At 38.8% G+C, this 19677-nt stretch overlaps 1 protein-coding gene across 1 annotated transcript; it reads right to left on the reverse strand.

Annotated features, from left to right (window-relative positions):
• Nucleotides 1–16672: 16672 nt before the first annotated feature.
• On the reverse strand, nt 16673–17257 carry LOC125189579. The gene has a single exon (XM_048086842.1). It carries the CDS (start codon nt 17255–17257, stop codon nt 16673–16675), a length of 585 nt encoding a protein of 194 aa, XP_047942799.1.
• Nucleotides 17258–19677: the final 2420 nt, after the last annotated feature.

A 19677-nucleotide genomic window follows, 5' to 3' on the forward strand; every position in this document is an offset into this window, starting at 1 on the left:
TCCATCTAGGATTGAATTGTGGGACTGAAATTGAGATACAATCTGAAATTGAGTTATGAGATTATTTTAATCATAAGAGATTAGCTATGACTAATTATCCCATGATAATATTAACATACAATCTGAAATTGAGTTATGAGATTATTTTAGTCATAAGAGATTAGCTATGACTAATTATCCCATGATTATCCATCTAGGATTGAATTGTGGGACTGAATCTCACGAACCAAACACACTACATATTTAATCTAAGATACAATCTTGCAAACCGACACCCCATACGTATTTTTAGAATAGATACGCAGATTGCCATCAGAAAGATGAGCTGAATTTGCCATTGAACTAAAATCTGATGCAACACCAATGTCTATGGCTTCGTATCGAACGACTCTTCTTGAATTGAAAGAGTTAAAAGACTCAACTACAAGAGTTACTCAACCGATGATTCATACGACCTTGAATATCACAATGGAGAGCACTAGTGTTATTTGTGAATAAAAATGATGGATCGATGAGGCTATGAATACACTGTATAAAAGCTTATTCGGAGAAATGTCAAATAGAGACATCGAAGTAGAAGAATTTTAGGGAGATCAAGATATAAGCAAAGGTTCTACCTTCTAGATTATATTTAACTTTTATTAGATTGAACATGGTTTTTTCTTGTAGTTTTTGTTTGTATTTTGTTATCTATGGATAGATAGATCTTTAAATTCCATTATGAAGTTTATATTTTCAAATGACCAATTGGTCGCTGATAACATGAATTTTGATCGAATTTTGAATTTTACCACTAACTTAAAACTTGACCGTTAATATCATAAACTTTGGTCGAATTATAGAATTTCTCACGAACCAAAAACTTGGTTGTAGGTATGAAGAATTTTGTTTTCGTTGCTGATTTTTCATGATCCCCAAAATCGAAACTAATTGTGGCTAAACTAAAAGCTAAATGGACAATTTAAATATTGAGCAATTGGTTGCTAATATTACAATGTTTGATCATAAATATCATGAACTTTAAATTTTTTCATGAACTTTAAAATTAGTCATAAATATCATGAACTTTGTTGTTCTTGCTGATTTCTCACGACCCACATAATCGAAATTGTCGTCACTAAATTAAAACTTAAGTGTGATATTAGCGACCAATTGCTCAATATTTAAATTGTCAATTTAGCCTTAATTGAGCCAAGCCAATCTCTCTTTTGAGGATTGTGGGAATCGACAAACAAAAACAAAGATTGTGATATATACGATAAAGTTTTAAGTTCATGGACAAAACCAAAATTCAGATAAGACATAAATAATTCTTGCTTATATTATTATGAGATTTTTGGAAATCTCCGTGGAGAGAAAATCGAAAATCTCTCTTCCCTTCTAGTGGGAATCTATCCGTTTTCTAGTCTAGTCTTTTTTTGTTTGACAAGCTTTGCCTACACAAAGATCAAACTTTGAGTTTGAAAACAAGTAGAAGATTTGTGAGTGAGTACAAAAGATCATAGCTGTTGGAAATAGTATAGCCTTTACACGGGCAAACTCTTGCTATTACAAATGAACCAAAAACTAGAAGGCAAATAAAACAAAGGAAATACAATAAAATAACAAGATGCAAACATCCCCACGGATTGGCGCAACGTCCCCAAAGATGAAACGACTTTCCTCCTACCGAGTTGAAGCACCTCAAACTCGTAGGCACCGGCGAACTTGAATTGGAGGCGAGAACCGAGCAATGCAATGCTCCTAAGATGCGAACTAGAATGCTTAATGAGAGCTAGAGAGAAAAAAGAATGATTTGATTGTGTGTTCTCATCTCCCAAAGCTCCACCTATTTATAGGAAAGGGGAGGCCACCTCAAAGGTCTTGGCATTAAGGCATGTCATAATGCATTTGAAGGTTACACCATATGAAAGGCCAAAGGTCTTAAGGAAATGAAAGGTTTGAAGACCTTTCTAATTTCTCACGTTTTTTTCCTACAATCCCCCACATTGGTTAAAGCGCTTCAAGCTCAAACCAACACCAGATACAAATGCATGTATGCAGACTCTTTGCTCAGTTCTCGAGAAACGATACTGTCTTTGGAGAGGTAACTTGTGGTTTTGAACCTTCCATAGTCAACACTATCGGACATACCGGCGGGCTAGTGGACGCGATGCCTTGAACTATTCCTCCGGCTAGAGTTTATATACTAGAAATCACCTTTCGAGTGATTGAATACTGTTAAAACTCTTATTTTATTTTCCAAAGAAATAAACAGATTATTTTTGTCATAATGTTGTTATGTTTTACATTTAATGGATGTTTATTATATGTTTAAATGTATAAGTAACATAACAAAGTCTAAGTCTTTGCTTTAGTAGACCGGTTGTGGGCATCGTTCACTTTAAGATAACACGGTCAGTTCTGAACAAAGAAAAAGAAGAATTTCACAACCCAGATAGGCTTAGACTACTTATCGTGAAAGGTTGCAATGCCAGTCCGATTATTTGCTAAACCTTACTGAAATAAGATGACGTTGGTGTGGTATAGCACTGAATTGGATCTAACAGCGATACATGTATTTATGCTATCTACTGAAAGACAAGATCTTGTAAATTATTGTTTCTTAATCAATGTACGTTAGCATTGAGCATACGGTATTGATTATGCACTACTTTGACTTACCAAATGATGCGGGTTTTTCGCAACCCAATAAGCCTGGTATATTGGGTAGTGGTGATTAATATCTAGCGGTGCTAGGATTGCTATTATGTTAAATCGTGCGCGAGGTGAGTCTCGTTTGATAAGATCCTCAAGAGGAGCTTGAAATAAGGTTTTATTATTCAGAACCTAGCTAGTTGGAGTTTAATTACTTTATGAATAATAAATAAGAATTTCTTGCTGAGTCCACTCTTGGAATTAATAAGATATTAATTAATTAAGTGCATAGCAGACAATAATTAATTAATGGATGTTTCCATCTTAAGCGCGAGAAATAAATATCAAGCAATGGAAACCAGGAGTACTTATAATTTCGGATTTGGATGGGGAGTGCAATATTACTTCTGTAGTGGTTGTTCATAATATTCCAATTATAAGCTTATATTAAATTGGGTTTAATTTAATTAGTAAAAAGCTAATTGGAGGAGCCCATATCCAAAACCTTCCATAGATCCCTGTCTGGACCCAATATGTGACTTAATTTAAAGCATGATTTATTTGAGTTATGAGCATGATACATGTGATAATTGCGCGAATAGAATTTGTCTAAATAATCTGCTAAATTGATCATGATTATTATGTAATCGATTTATGTGAGCGCTTCCCCTGACAACCCCTTCGCCTCCTTGGTGTATGCCTAGTCAATAGCATCAACACAATATTGTCTCAACTCCATCAATTCTCTTGTTTGTGTCCGTTTCGGCCATGGAACACCTCTTTGGAATTCATAAGTGACTCACACACACGAAGCGGCCCCACTTCTCACTTACATAGGTGATTCTTTCATGAGTATCCTGCCATACTTCATCTCCCTGAGATTTCAAGAATCATTAAAAGTCGAAAGACTTAGCCTCTTACCACGTGCATGTTATAACACTCAATGCTTTCTAAAGAATGGGCGAAGATTAAAATCTTCTGAGTGCTACAACTAGATTTGTATAGCTTTGTTTCCCATTGAACCAATCCCATGGGATCTCCAATCGTATGGTTGGGTTACCGCTACACTCATCTTTTAAGATGTGGTTTTCAGTCCCATTCCTTTTAGCAGTTTATACATTTGATCACGGTTTAAACCTTTTGTTAATGGATCCGCTATGTTATCCACTGACTTAACATAGTCAAATGCGATAACACCACTTGTGATCAACTGCCTTACAGAGTTGGAATAGTATAGCTAAAGATCAGTACCAGATATCGAACACGAGGAAGGCAAACACAAAGTGTCTATCCTCTACTAAGACTCAATTACTATCTCGAAAAACAGGTAGGTTTTGAAAAACTTTTGAAAACTAAAAACAATAAAAAAAACATATAACAACTAAATGCAAATAAAACACGGAGATAATCGATAGAGATAAGGGAATCCCAGGGATGTGGGTTCACAGTTATGGTTATACAAGTTCCAAACTACAATACCCTAGTACAATTATTACTTTGATAGGACGAGTCACCTAGCTTATGCTCATGCGATACAAACGTTGATTACAAAATTAGGGTTGTCAATCCTAGCACGTAACTCCAAAAAGCTCCTAAGACCCTTGAAAAGTCCCCACTCTCAATTAACAGTGTCGTTTTAAGGGAAGCTAACTGTAGCGTCTACTAAGTGAACCTAACTCGCTAGAACTCTGTCACAGTTATGAAGCAAGCTATATTAAATCATACACGATTGTGTCACTCAATCATGCAGCATCAGAACTACTTAGGGAAGAAACAAAGTAAAAACAAAACGGATATTAAATAGAAAAAGGAATTGTATAACCAAAGTCGTTACTAACACATCCCTAGAATCCTATGAGTTTAGTTATACATGAAGAAATAAGCTAAACACATAGATTGAAGGGAAGACAATTTGAACATAAAACTAAAGCAAATAAAACCCATAGATTGAATCCTTGTCGTTCTTGATGTTCTTGAAATCCTTCTCCAACTCCTTGCACAAATGAAGTACTCTAGCTCTTGATCTCTATGAATTATTTTGCAAGTAGAAGCTCTCTCTTTTGATGAAGCTTGAGGTCTTATTTATAGGGGAAAGTCAATCCTTGTTGTAGAAGTAAATCTTGGAGCAAATCTAGGGCTTCTCGGATTCGCCGCCTTTCTCCGGCGGGCCGCCACGTTGGACTCCAGAGAGTTTGTTCCCTCGGCGGCAGACCGCCGCACGACTTCCGGCAGTCACCGGACGAGACTTCTCTTCCAAGCGTATTTTTCCGAGGCGGACCGCTGCATTGATCTGCCCGCCGGTCGCCGCACACACATCTGCGGCGGTCGCCGGTCGCCGTCTGACTCCAGATTTCCAGACTTTGCGTTTTGGCTCCCTTTTTTGGCTCAATTATGCACGTTTCTCACAAAACACGTCAAAATACTAAAATAGACAAAATATGCAAATAATGGACGTGTAGAGTGACTTTGACATAAAAAACAGACCAAATAATGGATGTGTATCAATTCCCCCAAACTTACATTTTTGTTTGTCCTCGAACAAAACAATAAAGACACAAGAATAGGCGCACGGATTGCACAAGGACTAGACGTCATAATTGCCTCAAAAGATGAAAGAACAGATTAAGCATGTATTAACGCAATCAAATCAAGCAAGGCTTATTAGTGCACTTTCATTACTAACTTGTGGAACACCTTGAATTCAAGCCCTCACATGTGGCAAACTTCCAAAGATGGGAAGTGTTCTCTCACCCTCGAAGTGTATGAAGCTAATGTGTATATAAGCACTCAAATCATGCATCATGCAAAGTTTACCATAGGCTTGCTCAAAGTCTAATCCCTCCTCTACTAGATGTGATTAAGCATCAAAAGTCCGAAAGGTCTTTATCTTTGGTTGTAATGTAGGCTTTTTGGTAGGTGAAGAATATTTCGCTAAAAAGTGACTAAAATTAAAATATCCCAAGTAGAGTTAAAATGACTCCACTTTTCTAAAATCCAAGACACTTCTAACACTTTATTTTCTCCTTTAACTCACTTTCCAAACCTTTTATTTTTTTTTTCTTTTCAGAACCTTTCACATTTTTTTTTCATTTTCTCTTTCTTTCTTACACATCATTTCCTTTCTTTTCTAAGATCAAGCACATATTTAGAATTTTTCTCAATTTCACAACTTGTACTTTCTTTACATTAAACACACTACTTTTTATACTTTCACCTTATCTCTCCAATTCCTTTACAAAATAAGATAGTAAAAACTAACTAACCCAAGGAATTGTCCCCATTATGTTGGCTTCCAAAGAATAGGCTTAAAGGCTCAAAATTGGCTCCAAAGGAAAAAAATTTAAAATTTGATAGGGTCAAAACTTTTGGATAGAAGTAGGCTAGAAAAGATGGCCAATCATCCTCCTAAATCAACTTAAACACTATGTAGACTTAGGCAAGACTAGGAGCAAGTTCTAGAAACAAATACATGAATGCAGATAAATCACACAAGAATGAAATTTAGGCTCAAATCCTCACAAGGTATAGAGCATGATTCAAGGCGAACAAGCAATTCACTAATTTATGCACCTTTTCACCAAACCATCAAATCAAGACATTAAGCCACACTTAAACATAGATGGAATGTAATATCGTTGGCAACTCGATCTAAAGTGTGTCCCTAAGCATGAGTGTTTCTAAGTTCTTCATGTTAAGTTCACGACATGGATTCAAGAAAACATTTTTTTAACACAAAATTCTCCTACGGGGTTTTGAAAAACAAAAACAAAAACTTTAAAACAAAAACCTAAACTCACGGTCCACCACTTCATCCCCCCAAACTTATTTATAACAAAGTGTAAAATAAGTTTGTAGAGTCGGTAGGGACGTGAGTGAATTAAAAAAAACGTACCTTGAAAATTTTCGCGTCGAGGCTTGACTGGGCGAAAATTGAAAAATTTTGAAAAATCGCGCTGGAAATTGCGCCCAGGTGGCAGCCCGCCGCGGCATGGCCGGCGGTCGCCGTGCAACAACAGATCGTTCCATCGAGCAGGTGGCGGACCACCGCAGCATATGCGGCGGTCGCCACTAAGAGGTCTGAACCTGCGAAAAATTTTCAATGCACAAAAATTAAACCAAAACCAAAAATACTTAAAATTAAAGCAAAAATTGTCAAAAACAAGGTTGAGTTGCCTCCCAACAAGCGCTCTTTTAAAGTCATGAGCTTGACGTTACCCCCTTTTACCCCTTGGGTGGTTCCTCTAGATCAACCTCCTCTTCCACTATTTTGTCTGAACTGTAATACTTCTTCACACGGTGGCCATTAGCTTGAAACAATTGTCCATTTGGAGCTAGCAATTCCATTGTTCCACTATCATATATCTTCTTGATCATGTAAGGGCCGGTCTATTTAGACTTCAATTTGCCGGGGAATAGAGAAAGTATCGAATTGTGCAACAAAACTACATCCCCCCAGCGGGAGCTCTCTTGGGCTAATCATCCGGTCATGGTAAGCCTTCATTCGTTCCTTATAAGTGGATGAACTGTCGTAAGACTTCATCCGAAATTCGTCCATCTCATTAAGAAAAAGACGCCTTTCTTCACCGGCCTTGCGAAAGTCGTGGTTCAACTTCTTGATTGCCCAATATGACCTGTATTCCATCTCAAGAGGCAAATGACAAGACTTACCAAACACAAGTTGATAAGGGGACATACCTATGGGGCCCTTGTAAGCGGTACGATATGCCCATAATGCGTCATCTAACCGAAGTGCCCAATCCTTACGGTTCACGCTCACCGTCTTTTGAAAAACCGACTTGATTTCCCTGTTTGCTAACTCAGTTTGCCCATTCGCCTGATGATGATAGGCGAAGTAACTCTATGCTTGACTCCGTATTTGTCCAACACGCTGTCCAACCTTCTATTGTTGAAGTGAGATCCTCCATCACTAATAAGAGCGCGGGGCGTACCAAATCTGCAAAATACGTTTTTTCTAACAAAAGCAATGACAACTTTAGAATCGTTAGTTATGGTTGAAATTGCTTCCACCCATCTAGAAACATATTCTACCGCAAGTAAGATATATTGGTACTCTCCTGATTTTGGGAATGGTCCCATAAAATCTATCGCCCACACATCAAACAATTCTACCTCAATGATGGTATTCATAGGCATCTCCTTCTTCTTAGAAATTCCCCCCGTCCGTTGGCATTCATTACATTGGAGAACAAAGTTAGCAGAGTCGCGAAAAATGGTAGGCCAATAGAATCTACTCTGCAAGACTTTAATCGCAGTTCTTTGCACACCAAAGTGGCCTCCAGTTGGAGACGAATGACACTTTTCAACTATAGCCACCCAATCCTCTTGAGGGACACATCTCCTAAGTATAGTATCTGCACATCTTTTGAACAAGTAGGGCTCATCCCAAAAGTAAGATCGTACATCTCTATAAAATTTCTTTTTCTAATAAGGAGTAAGATCTGGAGAATGTACCTTTGCCGCCAAATAATTTACAATATCGGCGTACCATGGGAAAGTGGCTTGAGTGAAGAACAGATGCTCATCTGGGAAGTCCTCATTGATTTCTTGAGATAAATCTTCTCCTTCCACCGGGTGCTCCAACCTTGACAAGTGGTCTGCTACCACATTCTCACACCCCTTTCTGTCCCTTATTTCCACATCAAACTCTTGGAGTAGCAAGATCCATCGGATAAGTCTGGGCTTCGCATCCTTCTTTGCAAACAAATGCCTAATAGCTGCATGGTCAGTATAAACAATAGTCTTAGGTCCAACGAGATAGGCCCTAAATTTATCAAAAGAATAAACAATAGCGAGCATTTCCCTTTCAGTAGTCGTAAAATTAGCTTGAGCAGAATCTAAAGTTCTACTAGCATAATAAAGGACTCTAAATATCTTGTCCCTCTTTTGCCCCAAAGCTGAGCCAACTGCAATATCACTTGCGCCGCACATGATCTCAAATGGTTGACTCCAATCAGGTGTGATGAGGACAAGAGCGCTTACTAGAGCTTTCTTCAAGGTCTCAAAAGCCTGCAAGCAATCGGAAGTAAAATCAAATTTCACATCCTTTTCAAGCAGTTTACAAAGAGGTTTAAAGATCTTAGAAAAATCCTTGATAAATCTCCGGTAGAAGCCTGCATGTCCTAGAAAGCTTCTTACTCCTTTTTCGTTGGATGGAGGTGGGAGTTTCTCAATGGCTACAATCTTTGCCCTGTCGACTTCTATCCCTGCAGAAGACACTTTATGCCCTAGAACTATACCTTCTTTCACCATAAAGTGACATTTTTCCCAATTGAGAACAAGGTTAGTTTCTACGCATCTCTGCAAAACCTTAGCTAGATTGTCAAGACAATGATCATAAGATTTACCAAACACAGAAAAATCATCCATAAAAACTTCCATCACTTTTTCAATCAAATCATGAAATATGGCCATCATACATCTCTGAAAAGTGGCAGGAGCATTACATAAACCAAAAGACACCTTCCTATAAGCATAAATACCATAAGGACATGTGAAAGCAGACTTATGTTGGTCTTCGGGAGCAATTGCAATTTGATTATACCCAGAATAGCCATCAAGAAAACAGTAGTAATCATATCCCCCTAGTCTATCAAGCATTTGATCAATAAAAGGCAAAGGGAAATAATCCTTCCCAGTGGCTGCATTTAACATCCTATAATCAATGCATCTCCAACCTGTAGCTACCCTAGGGGCTATCATCTCTCCATCCTGGCCAGGCACTACCGTCATCCCCCCTTTTTTAGCTACTACTTGCGTAGGACTTACCCATTCACTATCAGATATTGCATAGATATTCCCTGCATCTAGTAACTTTATCACCTCGTTTCTAACCACATCTTGCATGATAGGCTTAAGTCTACGTTGATTTTGCACACGAGGTTTATGCCCTTCCTCAAGTAAATTTCTATGCATGCATGTGGTTGGGCTAATTCCTTTCAAATCACTAATAGACCATCCTATGGCAGACCTATACTTGTTCAAAACACACAAGAGCTTCTCACACTCTTTCTCACTCAATGCAGCGGACACAACAACCAGGTAAGTGTTTTTCGGTCCTAGGAATGCGTAGCTGAGATGTTCGGGGAGAGGTTTTAGCTCTACCTTGGGCGGTCCCCGTGGCTTTCCTACTATTTTCTTCCTTTCTGCCTCTTCTTCGGGAGTGCGTAATGGCAAGAATGCGTTCCCTTTTTTAGGGATTCTTTCCGGTAACACTTCCAATTCTACAATGATGGCACACACGTTAGCATAACAAGAAGATAAGTCAGTATTAGGAGTGAAGGAATTTTGTAGACAAGTTTCAAAAGGGTCCTGCATTTGGTGATAAGTGACTTCCACTTCTCCCACACAATCGGTGACGACTTGGATGACACTGCATTCTTGGTAGCCTTCTGCCCCCTCCTTTCCATGAAATTTTAGGGCGTCGTAGATGTTGAATGTAATGCTTTCATCGTGTAACTTCAATGTAAGCTCTTCTTTCTGCACATTTATCATGGCTCCCCCAGTAGCTAAAAACGGTCTTCCAAGTATTAAGGGAACCTTCTTGTCCTCCTGCATGTCAAGCACAACAAAATCAGCTGGAATAATAAATTCTCCAATCCTTACCAAAACATCTTCTACTATCCCCATTGGTGTTGTTGTGCTCTAGTCTGCCATTTGCAACGTGATTGAGGTGGGGCGGATGCTATCAACGTCAAGTTTCCTGTAAAAAGATAAATGCATCAAGTTAATACTAGATCCTAGATCACATAACGATCTACCTTTCACATCATTCCCCAAAACACAAGATAAAGTAAAATTCTCTGGATCTTTGTGTTTAGTGGGTAATCCCTTTTGGACGATAGCACTGCAATTCTCTGTTAAGCCTATTGTCTTGTACTTCCCCCACTTCCTTTTCCTTGCCACCACATCTTTCAAAAATTTAGCGTAATTGGGCATTTGTTGCAGGGCCTCTACCAGTGGAATGTTGATGTGAACTTTGCTCATTGCTTCCAAGAATTTGGCAAACTGAGCGTCAAGTTTCTTGCTCTTCAATCGTTGAGGATACGGGACGGTAACACTGCCATGTGGGGGTCTGTCTGGTTGCTGCATCCCAGCCGGCGGACCGCCGCGATGGGGTTTGGCGGCCGCCGGGCTTCCATCAGTGATCGGTCCAGAGTCTATCTCGATCTACTAGGGTGTAGACGGTGGGTCGCCGTGTTGGGGTGCGGCGGACCGCCGCACTTCTTCGGCAGACATGTTGCCAAGCGACTTCTCTGCCTCCCTTCTTCCCCTGCCTAGGTCTCCTGCCTCCGGAGGTTGATATGTAGTTCCGCTACGCAGCTGCACGGCGTGGCACTTTCCTTTCGGGTTTACCTCTGGCAGGCTAGGAAGCGTACCTGGTGTGTGCCTGCTTCCCATGGTTGTGGCTAGGATCCCAAGGTTAAATTCCAGCATCTCGACTGGAGTAACAAGGGTTGTCAACCCTCTTTCCAAGGTGTTTGTGTTTCTTTCTAGATTTTCCAACCGCTGGTTCGTCACCTTTCTATGTTCGAAAACTTCTGCGATGTAGATTTCCAGCAGATTCTCCCAATTGGAGCGGGGTTGATCCTCCATACCAGCGCATATTTCAGAAGAATTATCAGAACAGTAATCTTGTGCATCGTAGGAGAATTCAGAGCAGTTTGGGTCGTAGTATAATCCCCCATGGTCGGAGTTATAGTACTCATCGCTAAATCCCCACTGCTACTCATAGCCATATGGATCCTCCATCCCTGTAGGCCATAACAAAATTAAAATTAAAATTAAAATTAAAATTAAAATTAAAATAAAATTAAAGCGATTAAAATCCAAAGTAGCAAAATTATCCTTTTGAAGATATCACTCCAAAGTGAATTGTCTTCCCCGGCAACGGCGCCAAAAACTTGATGCACTATTTTTTAGCACTATAAATTCCTGCAAGTATACAGAGTAGGAATAGTATAGCTAAAGGTCAGTACCGGATATCGAACACGGGGAAGGCAAACACAAAATGTCTATCCTCTACTAACACTCAATTACTATTTGGAAAAACAAGTAGGTTTTGAAAAGAGTAAAGGTCAAATGTGGTTCCTAACATATGACCGTTTTATCAATTTGGTCCTTAACATTATCATTTTGATTATTTGGTCCCTCACAAATAAACTTGGACGCGAATCGGTCCTCACTTAACAGAACCGTCAAAAAATAGCTGGTGATTGCAATTTGACTATATTAAATTACTAATGGTAATTAATTATACCTAATTATAATTCTTTATTCCTATTAAATTACAAATTATTCATTTCATTTTGCAACTGATACTATCTTTTTTCCAATTTGGCTAATAGGAAAAGAATTATAATTAGGTATAATTAATTACCATTAGTAATTTAATATAGTCAAATTGCGGTCATCGTCTATTTTTTTACGGTTCTGTTAAGTGAGGACCGATTCGGATCCGAGTTTATTTGTGAGGGACCAAATAATCAAAAAGATAATGTTTAGGACCAAATTGATAAAATGGCCATATGTTAGGGACCACATTTGGCCTTTACTCTTTTGAAAAACTTTGAAAACTAAAAACAATAAAAAGCATATAACAACTAAATGCAAATAAAACACGGAGATAATCGATAGAGATAAGGGAATCCCAGGGATGTGCGTTCACAGTTATGGTTATACAAATTCCAAACTACAATACCCTAGCACAGTTATTACTTTGATAGGATGAGTCACCTAGCTTATGCTCATGCGATACAACGTTGATTACAAAATTAGGGTTGTCAATCCTAGCACGTAACTCCAAAAAGCTCCTAAGACCCTTGAAAAGTCCCCACTCTCAATTAACAGTTTCGTTTTAAGGGAAGCTAATTGTAGCGTCTACTAAGTGAACCTAACTCGCTAGAACTCTGTCACAGTTATGAAGCAAGCTATAAATCATACACGATTGTGTCACTCAATCATGCAGCATCAGAACTACTTAGAGAAGAAACAAAGTAAAAACAAAACGGATATTAAATAGAAAAAGGAATTGTATAACCAAAGTCGTTACTAACACATCCCTAGAATCCTATGAGTTTAGTTACACATGAAGAAGAAAGCTAAACACATAGATTGAAGGGAAGACAATTTGAACATAAAACTAAAGCAAATAAAACCCGTAGGTTGAATCCTTGTCGTTCTTGATATTCTTGAAATCCTTCTCCAACTCCTTGCACAAATGAAGTACTCTAGCTATTAATCTCTATGATTACTTTGCAAGTGGAAGCTCTCTCTTTTGATGAAGCTTGAGGTCTTATTCATAGGGGAAAGCCAATCCTTGTTGTAGAAGGAAAAGATCTCCAAAATATGGAAAATCTTGGAGCAAATCTAGGGGTTCTCGGATTCGCCGCCTTTCTCTGGCGGGCCACCGCACCTTGGCCGGCGGTCACCGCGTTGGACTCCAGAGAGTTTGTTCCCTCGGCGGCGGACCGCCGCACGACTTCCGGCGGTCGCCGGACGAGACTTCTCTTCCAAGCGTATTTTTCCAAGGCGGACCGCTGCATTGATCTGCCCGCCGGGGCGCCGGCGGTCGCCGCACACATCCGCAGCGATGATCGCCGGTCGCCGTCGACTCCAGATTTCCAGACTTTGCGTTTTGGCTTCCTTTTTCGGCTCAATTATGCACGTTTCTCACAAAACACGTCAAAATACCAAAATAGACAAAATATGCAAATAATGAACGTGTAAAGTGACTTTGACATAAAAAAACGGACCAAATAATGGCCTTAAAATAGTGCAAAATCCGAGCGTATCAGACTTACCATTATAGAAGCCATTGAGTGCTCTACCTATAGCTGCTTTGCTATCACAGTGTATTCACTACTGTGGGTACTGGCTTCTTCCAACATGGAATACATTCTAGGAAATTTCTGAGCCACTCGGCTTCTTCCCCTGCTTTATCTAATGCGATAAACTCGGATTCCATGGTGGAACGAGCAATACACGTCTATTTCGCTGACTTCCACAAAACAGCACCACCCCCCACAGTGAACACATACCCACTTGTCGAAAATGAGTCTTTTGAATCAGAGATCCAATTTGCATCACAGTACCCTTCAAGTACTTGGGGATATCTTGTGTAGTGCAATCCAAAGTCAATAGTATACTTCAAGTATCTCAAAACCCCGCACAGAGCTTTCCAATGTTCCTTGCTTGGATTACTCGTGAATCGGCTCAACTTGTTCACCATACAAGCAACATCTGGTCTAGAACAGTTCGTGATATACAACAGACTTCCTATAACCTTTGCATACTCTTCTTGAGCAACAAGCTCACCCTTATTCTTGCTTAGATGGACATTGAGCTCCAAAGGAGTCTTTGCTGGCTTACAATCAAACAAGTTGAATTTCTTAAGCATTTTCTCAACATAATGAGATTGTGTTAAGGCAATTCCTTCATTAGTCCTCAATATTTTGATTCCGAGAATCACATCAGCTAGACCCATATCTTTCATATCGAAATTTCTTTTCAACATGTTTTTAGTCTCGTTAATAATGGCACTATTGCTTCCCATTATCAACATATCATCAACATAAAGACACACAATAACAAATTCGTTATTTGTGTTCTTCATGTGAACACACTTATCACACTTGTTGATAGTGAATCCATTTGTCAACATCACATTGTCAAACTTCAAGTGCCATTGCAACGGCGCTTGCTTTAACCCATAAAGAGACTTTACCAATTTGCATACCTTGCGCTCTTGCCCGGGCACAACAAACCCTTCAGGTTGCTCCATGTATATCTTTTCTTCCAAATCACCATTCAGGAATGCAGTTTTCACATCAATTTGGTGAATCTCAAGATTGTGCAACGCGGCAATCGCAAGAAGTACCTGAATGGAAGCTATTCACATAACAGGTGAGTAAGTATCCAAGAAGTCATGCCCTTCTTTCTGTTTAAAACCTTTGACTACTAGGCGGGCTTTGTACTTATCCACAGTACCATCGGGTTTATATTTCTTTTTCAGAATCCACTTGCATCCTAAGGCCTTACAACCTTCCGACAAGTCTACTAACACCCATGTGTTATTTAGCATGATGGATTCCATTTCACTGTTGATAGCTTCTAGCCACCACACTGCGTCTGGGCCAGACAATGCTTCTGATAGTGACTTTGGTTCACCATCCAACATAAAAGTTATGAAGTCTGGACCAAAAGTTTTAGCAACTCTAACTCTTTTATCACGTCTTGGTTCTACATCCTCAGGACTTGACCTCATCCCTTTTGGAGAATTAGAACTAGTGGTTTCATCCACAATTCTTCAACTAGAACGATCATCTTGCTTCTTGCAAGGAAACACATTCTCAAAGAATACAACATTGACTCAATTATTGTTCCTTCAGCTACATCAGGTATAGCTGACTTATGAACTAAGAAGCGACACGCGCTACTGTTCAATGCATATCCAATAAAGATACAATCGACTGTTTTGGGGCCAATTGCAACTTGTTTTGGAGGCGACACTTGTACCTTTGCTAAACATCCCCACACTTTGAGGTATGTATATGAAGGTTTCTTTCCCTTCCACAATTCATAAAGAGTCACATCCCTATTTTTGAGTGGAATCTTGTTCAAGATGTAATTCGCGGTTAGCAGAGCTTCCCCCCACATGTTCTGGGGTAATCCTGAATTAATCAACAGAGCATTCATCATCTCTTTCAGTGTTCGATTTTTGCGTTCAGCAACACCATTCGACTGAGGAGAATATGGAGCTGTTGTTTGGTGAATTATACCACTTGCATGACATAATTCTGCCAACGGCGCAACATATTCACCCCCTCTACCACTTCGAACTCACTTAATTCGACAATTAAATTGATTTTCGGCTTCATTTTTGAAGTCTTTAAACGTTTCAATTGCCTCATCTTTACTTCTTAATAAGTAAATTTAGCAATACCTTGTGCAATCATCGATGAATGTGATGAAATACTTTTTACCACCTTTAGTTTGCACAAATTTTAAATCACATATATCTGTATGGATCAATTCTAGAGGCATTGTGCTCTGTTCTACTGAGCGGAACGGCAGCTTGGTCATTTTTGCTTCAACACAAACTTCACATTTCTTTTGTGAATTAAACTCATTAATTTTTAGTAAATCAAGATTTACTAATCTTTTTATAGCATTTAGATTCACATGTCCTAATCTACAATGCCATAAATCGGCACACTCAAGCAAGTAAGACGAAGAAGCATTCTTATTATCTTTCACTTGATTCGGTACACTGCCACCAATGGCCATTACATTAAGTTTGAACAAGCCATTGGAAAGAAAACCTTTTCCAAGGAAAGTACCAAACTTAGACAAAATATAACTTGTCAGAATCAAACACTAGCTTAAAGCCATGACTAACAAGTAGACTACCAAAAACAAGATTTTTACGGATGTCTGGGACATGCAGCAATTCCTTCAGCTTCAGCTCACGACCAGATGTCATTAAGAGCTTCACTTCTCCCATGCCAACGACTTCAGACGAGTCTTGGTTTCCCATGTGGAGCTTCTTCCCTTCGACTTGCTTATAGGTCGAAAATTGGCCACGATCAGAGCACACATGCACAGTAGCTCCGGTATCAACAAACCAAGCCTTCGGATTGTCAACGTGGTTCACTTCAGAAACCACAGCAGCCAAGTCATCATCGTTGAAGTCTCTCTCGACCATGTGGTCACTCTTCTTGAATTTCATCCTTTTAGGCTTTCGTTAGTCCTTCGCCATATGGCCCGACTTATCACAGTTGAAGCAATTGCCTTCAAACTTTCAGGCAGCAGCTACCTTCCCTTTGCCCTTGTCATTTTCCCTTGGGCGGGGATGCTTGGAAGATCCTCCCTTCTCCATCATATTTGCCTTGGCATGTTCAGGCCCTCCTGTCTTCTGATGGTACCGCCTATTATCCTCTTCTACACGAAGACGGACAATCAAGTCTTCTGGCTTCATCTCCTTTCTCTTGTACTTTAGGTAGTTCTTGAAATCCGTCTAGCACAGAGGAAGCTTCTCGATCATTGAAGCAACAACAAACTGGTCTGGCAAGGCCATCCCTTCAGCGTGGACATCATGGATAATGATTTGCAATTCTTCAGCTTGCTCTACCACAGAGCGAGAGTCCACCATCATGTAGTCCGAAAATTTTGCGACTACAAATTTCTTTGTACCGACGTCCTCGACGTGATACTTCTTGTCAAGAGCCTCCCACAAAGCTTTGGAGGTCTTAGCCCCGGCAAAGATGGAATAGAGACTATCCCCCAAGCCGTTCAAGATATAGTTCTTGCACAAGAAATCTCCTTGATGCCAACCATCATAGGCAGCCCGGACATTAAAGTCCGTCTCCTCCTCAGGTACAGTTGGAGCATCCTCCTTGAGGAAGTTAACAACACCCAACATAGTTAGGTAAAACAACATCTTTTGTTGCCAACGTTTGAAATCCAAGCCCTTAAAATTTTCGGGCTTGTCAGCTTGAGCCATGACCCTTGAGGTCGAAACAGGTGCCATCGTTGAGGAGCCAGATGCAGCAGAAGATGATCCAAAGATGTTGTTTCTGTTCCCTCCAGCTTCGGTCGGCATGATGATGACAAGAGTACACTATCTCATCTTGCGATTGTTGGAAATAGTATAGCCTTTACACGGGCAAACGCTTGCTATTACAAAAGAACCAAAAACTAGAAGGTAAATAAAACAAAAAAAATACAATAAAAGAAAAAGATGCAAACTATAGTCTTCTTCAAGTCGAGTCGAGGTATCCCTCTCTCCGCAAGACGAGATATGCCCCGGCTAGTGCTCACGGATTGGTGCAACGTCCCCAAAGATGAAACGACTTTCCTCCTACTGAGTTGAAGCACCTCAAACTCGTAGGCACCGACGAACTTGAATTGGAGGCAAAAACCGAGCAATGCAATGCTCCTAAAGCTCCACCTATTTATAGAGAGAAGAGAGAATGATTTGATTGTGTGTTCTGATCTCCCAAAGCTCCACCTATTTATAGGAAATGGGAGACCACCTCAAAGGTCTTGGCATTAAGGCATGCCATAATGTATTTGAAGGTTACACCATATAAAAGGCCAAAGGTCTTAAGGAAATGAAAGGTTTGGAAACCTTTCTAATTTCTCACGTTTTTTTCCTATAATAGCGTGCAAAAGTCGCAAGCAATCTTCGATTCTTTGGAAAATTAGTTTGGTAACTTCTAAACCGTAAAATTCATGATTTATGATTTTTTTTTCTTTATGCAAGAATTATTTGTTTTTAACGTGAAATTATCTGCTTAGCATGTGAATTTAATTAATATTATAATTATTTAAATATATTCGTATATGATTTATTTGTATATGCAAACTTCCACTTGTGCATGGTTTACAATAACCCCAATGCAAACAATATAGTGGATGAACACAGACACACAATACGTTTTTGAGAGATCTCTCGGCAACTTCACAAGAACTTGACCAATCATCTCAACATTCACCAAAACTTAGTTGGTTGCAGCTTTATGTGATGCACATATTTAGTCACTTTAAAGACAAAATACCATATGCTAGAAACTATGTAAACTGACTAAAACAATCAAAATAGCATATGCTAGAAACTATGTAAACTGACTAAAATCTAATGATAAGCATTGTTGTTTTGTTTTCCAATGTGGTGAGACAATTATTGACATTGTATTAGCTAAATTTGACTTCTTGTCGCAGGACCTAAAATATGGAACTTCTTAAGCTACCAATTCTACTAAACATGTTTGCAAAAAAAAAAAAAAACACCTTATCCTTAAGTACGAATGAAAAAAACAAAACCAAACGCTTATTGAAAAATTGAAGTTGTCCAATACACCCTTTAAAAGCCTCTCATTCAATAAAGTACTCTTACAATTTCAGCAACAAATGCTCCACAGTTGAATGCATCCATATCTTTGGGAATTGAAATAAATTTACCCTACAAATCAAACTTCAAATAGATTTCATATTATTTTTTGACAAATAAAAATTGGTTTACAATGTAAGTACAATTTTTTTAAAGATTTTGTTAATTTGATCTTCCCTAGATGAAGAAAAACTTTAGGGGGTGTTTGGTAAGGGTGCATAAGATAAGATAGTTAAGTTATCGGCTTTAAATGGGTGTTTGGTAGCCTAGATAAAATATAAGTGTGGCCCGTATTAAATAGTCGGTCCGATCAAAGCAAGCACAAAATAGCTATCTCATTATGATAAATAAACAGGGGAAAAAGGGTGTGATTGTGTATCTATCTCTTCAAATTTATGTTCTTGAATTTAATAGCCCTCCCTCAAACCCTCCCCCCCTCTCTATTTCTAATTAGGGCTGGGTAAATATACCGAAAAAATGATATATCGATTGTATCGTATCAAAAAATATCGAAAATATCGAATTTTCGGTACGATACAATACCGTATCATAAGTTTTCTATATGATAACGATATGAATTTTATTATACCGCGGTATGCCATTTTTTATCGAATATACGATATATATCGATATTATAGGTATACCGAAATATATCGAAAATCAATACGTATTGAGTTATCGATGCATACCATTTATAATAATAACACGTATGGGGATGTGAACAATGTTTATTCCATTGTGTTGGAATTATATTTATTTTGCTTTTAATTTTCAGTTTTGAAATTATATTTTTCGGTATACAGGTATTCAAAATGGTATAAATTTCGGTATATCGTACCGAACTTCTGTACGATATATCGAAATTTCGATACGGTAACGGTATAGATATTATCCATACCAAAATTTTGATATACCAAAATTTGATACACCAAAACTTTCGATACGGTAACAATATAAAATTCTTTCATATCAATATTTTCGATACGATGACGATACAAAATTTTTGATACAATATACCGTATCGACCCAACACTAATTTAGACAATTATTAACATTCGTGTTTCATGCATGATGATTTAATGTCCAACATCACTACTACATTAATTTGATGCTAAGATGGTGGTTGAGAA

Source organism: Salvia hispanica, chromosome 5 (assembly GCF_023119035.1).
Source record: "Salvia hispanica cultivar TCC Black 2014 chromosome 5, UniMelb_Shisp_WGS_1.0, whole genome shotgun sequence".
Taxonomy (NCBI): Eukaryota; Viridiplantae; Streptophyta; class Magnoliopsida; order Lamiales; family Lamiaceae; genus Salvia; species Salvia hispanica.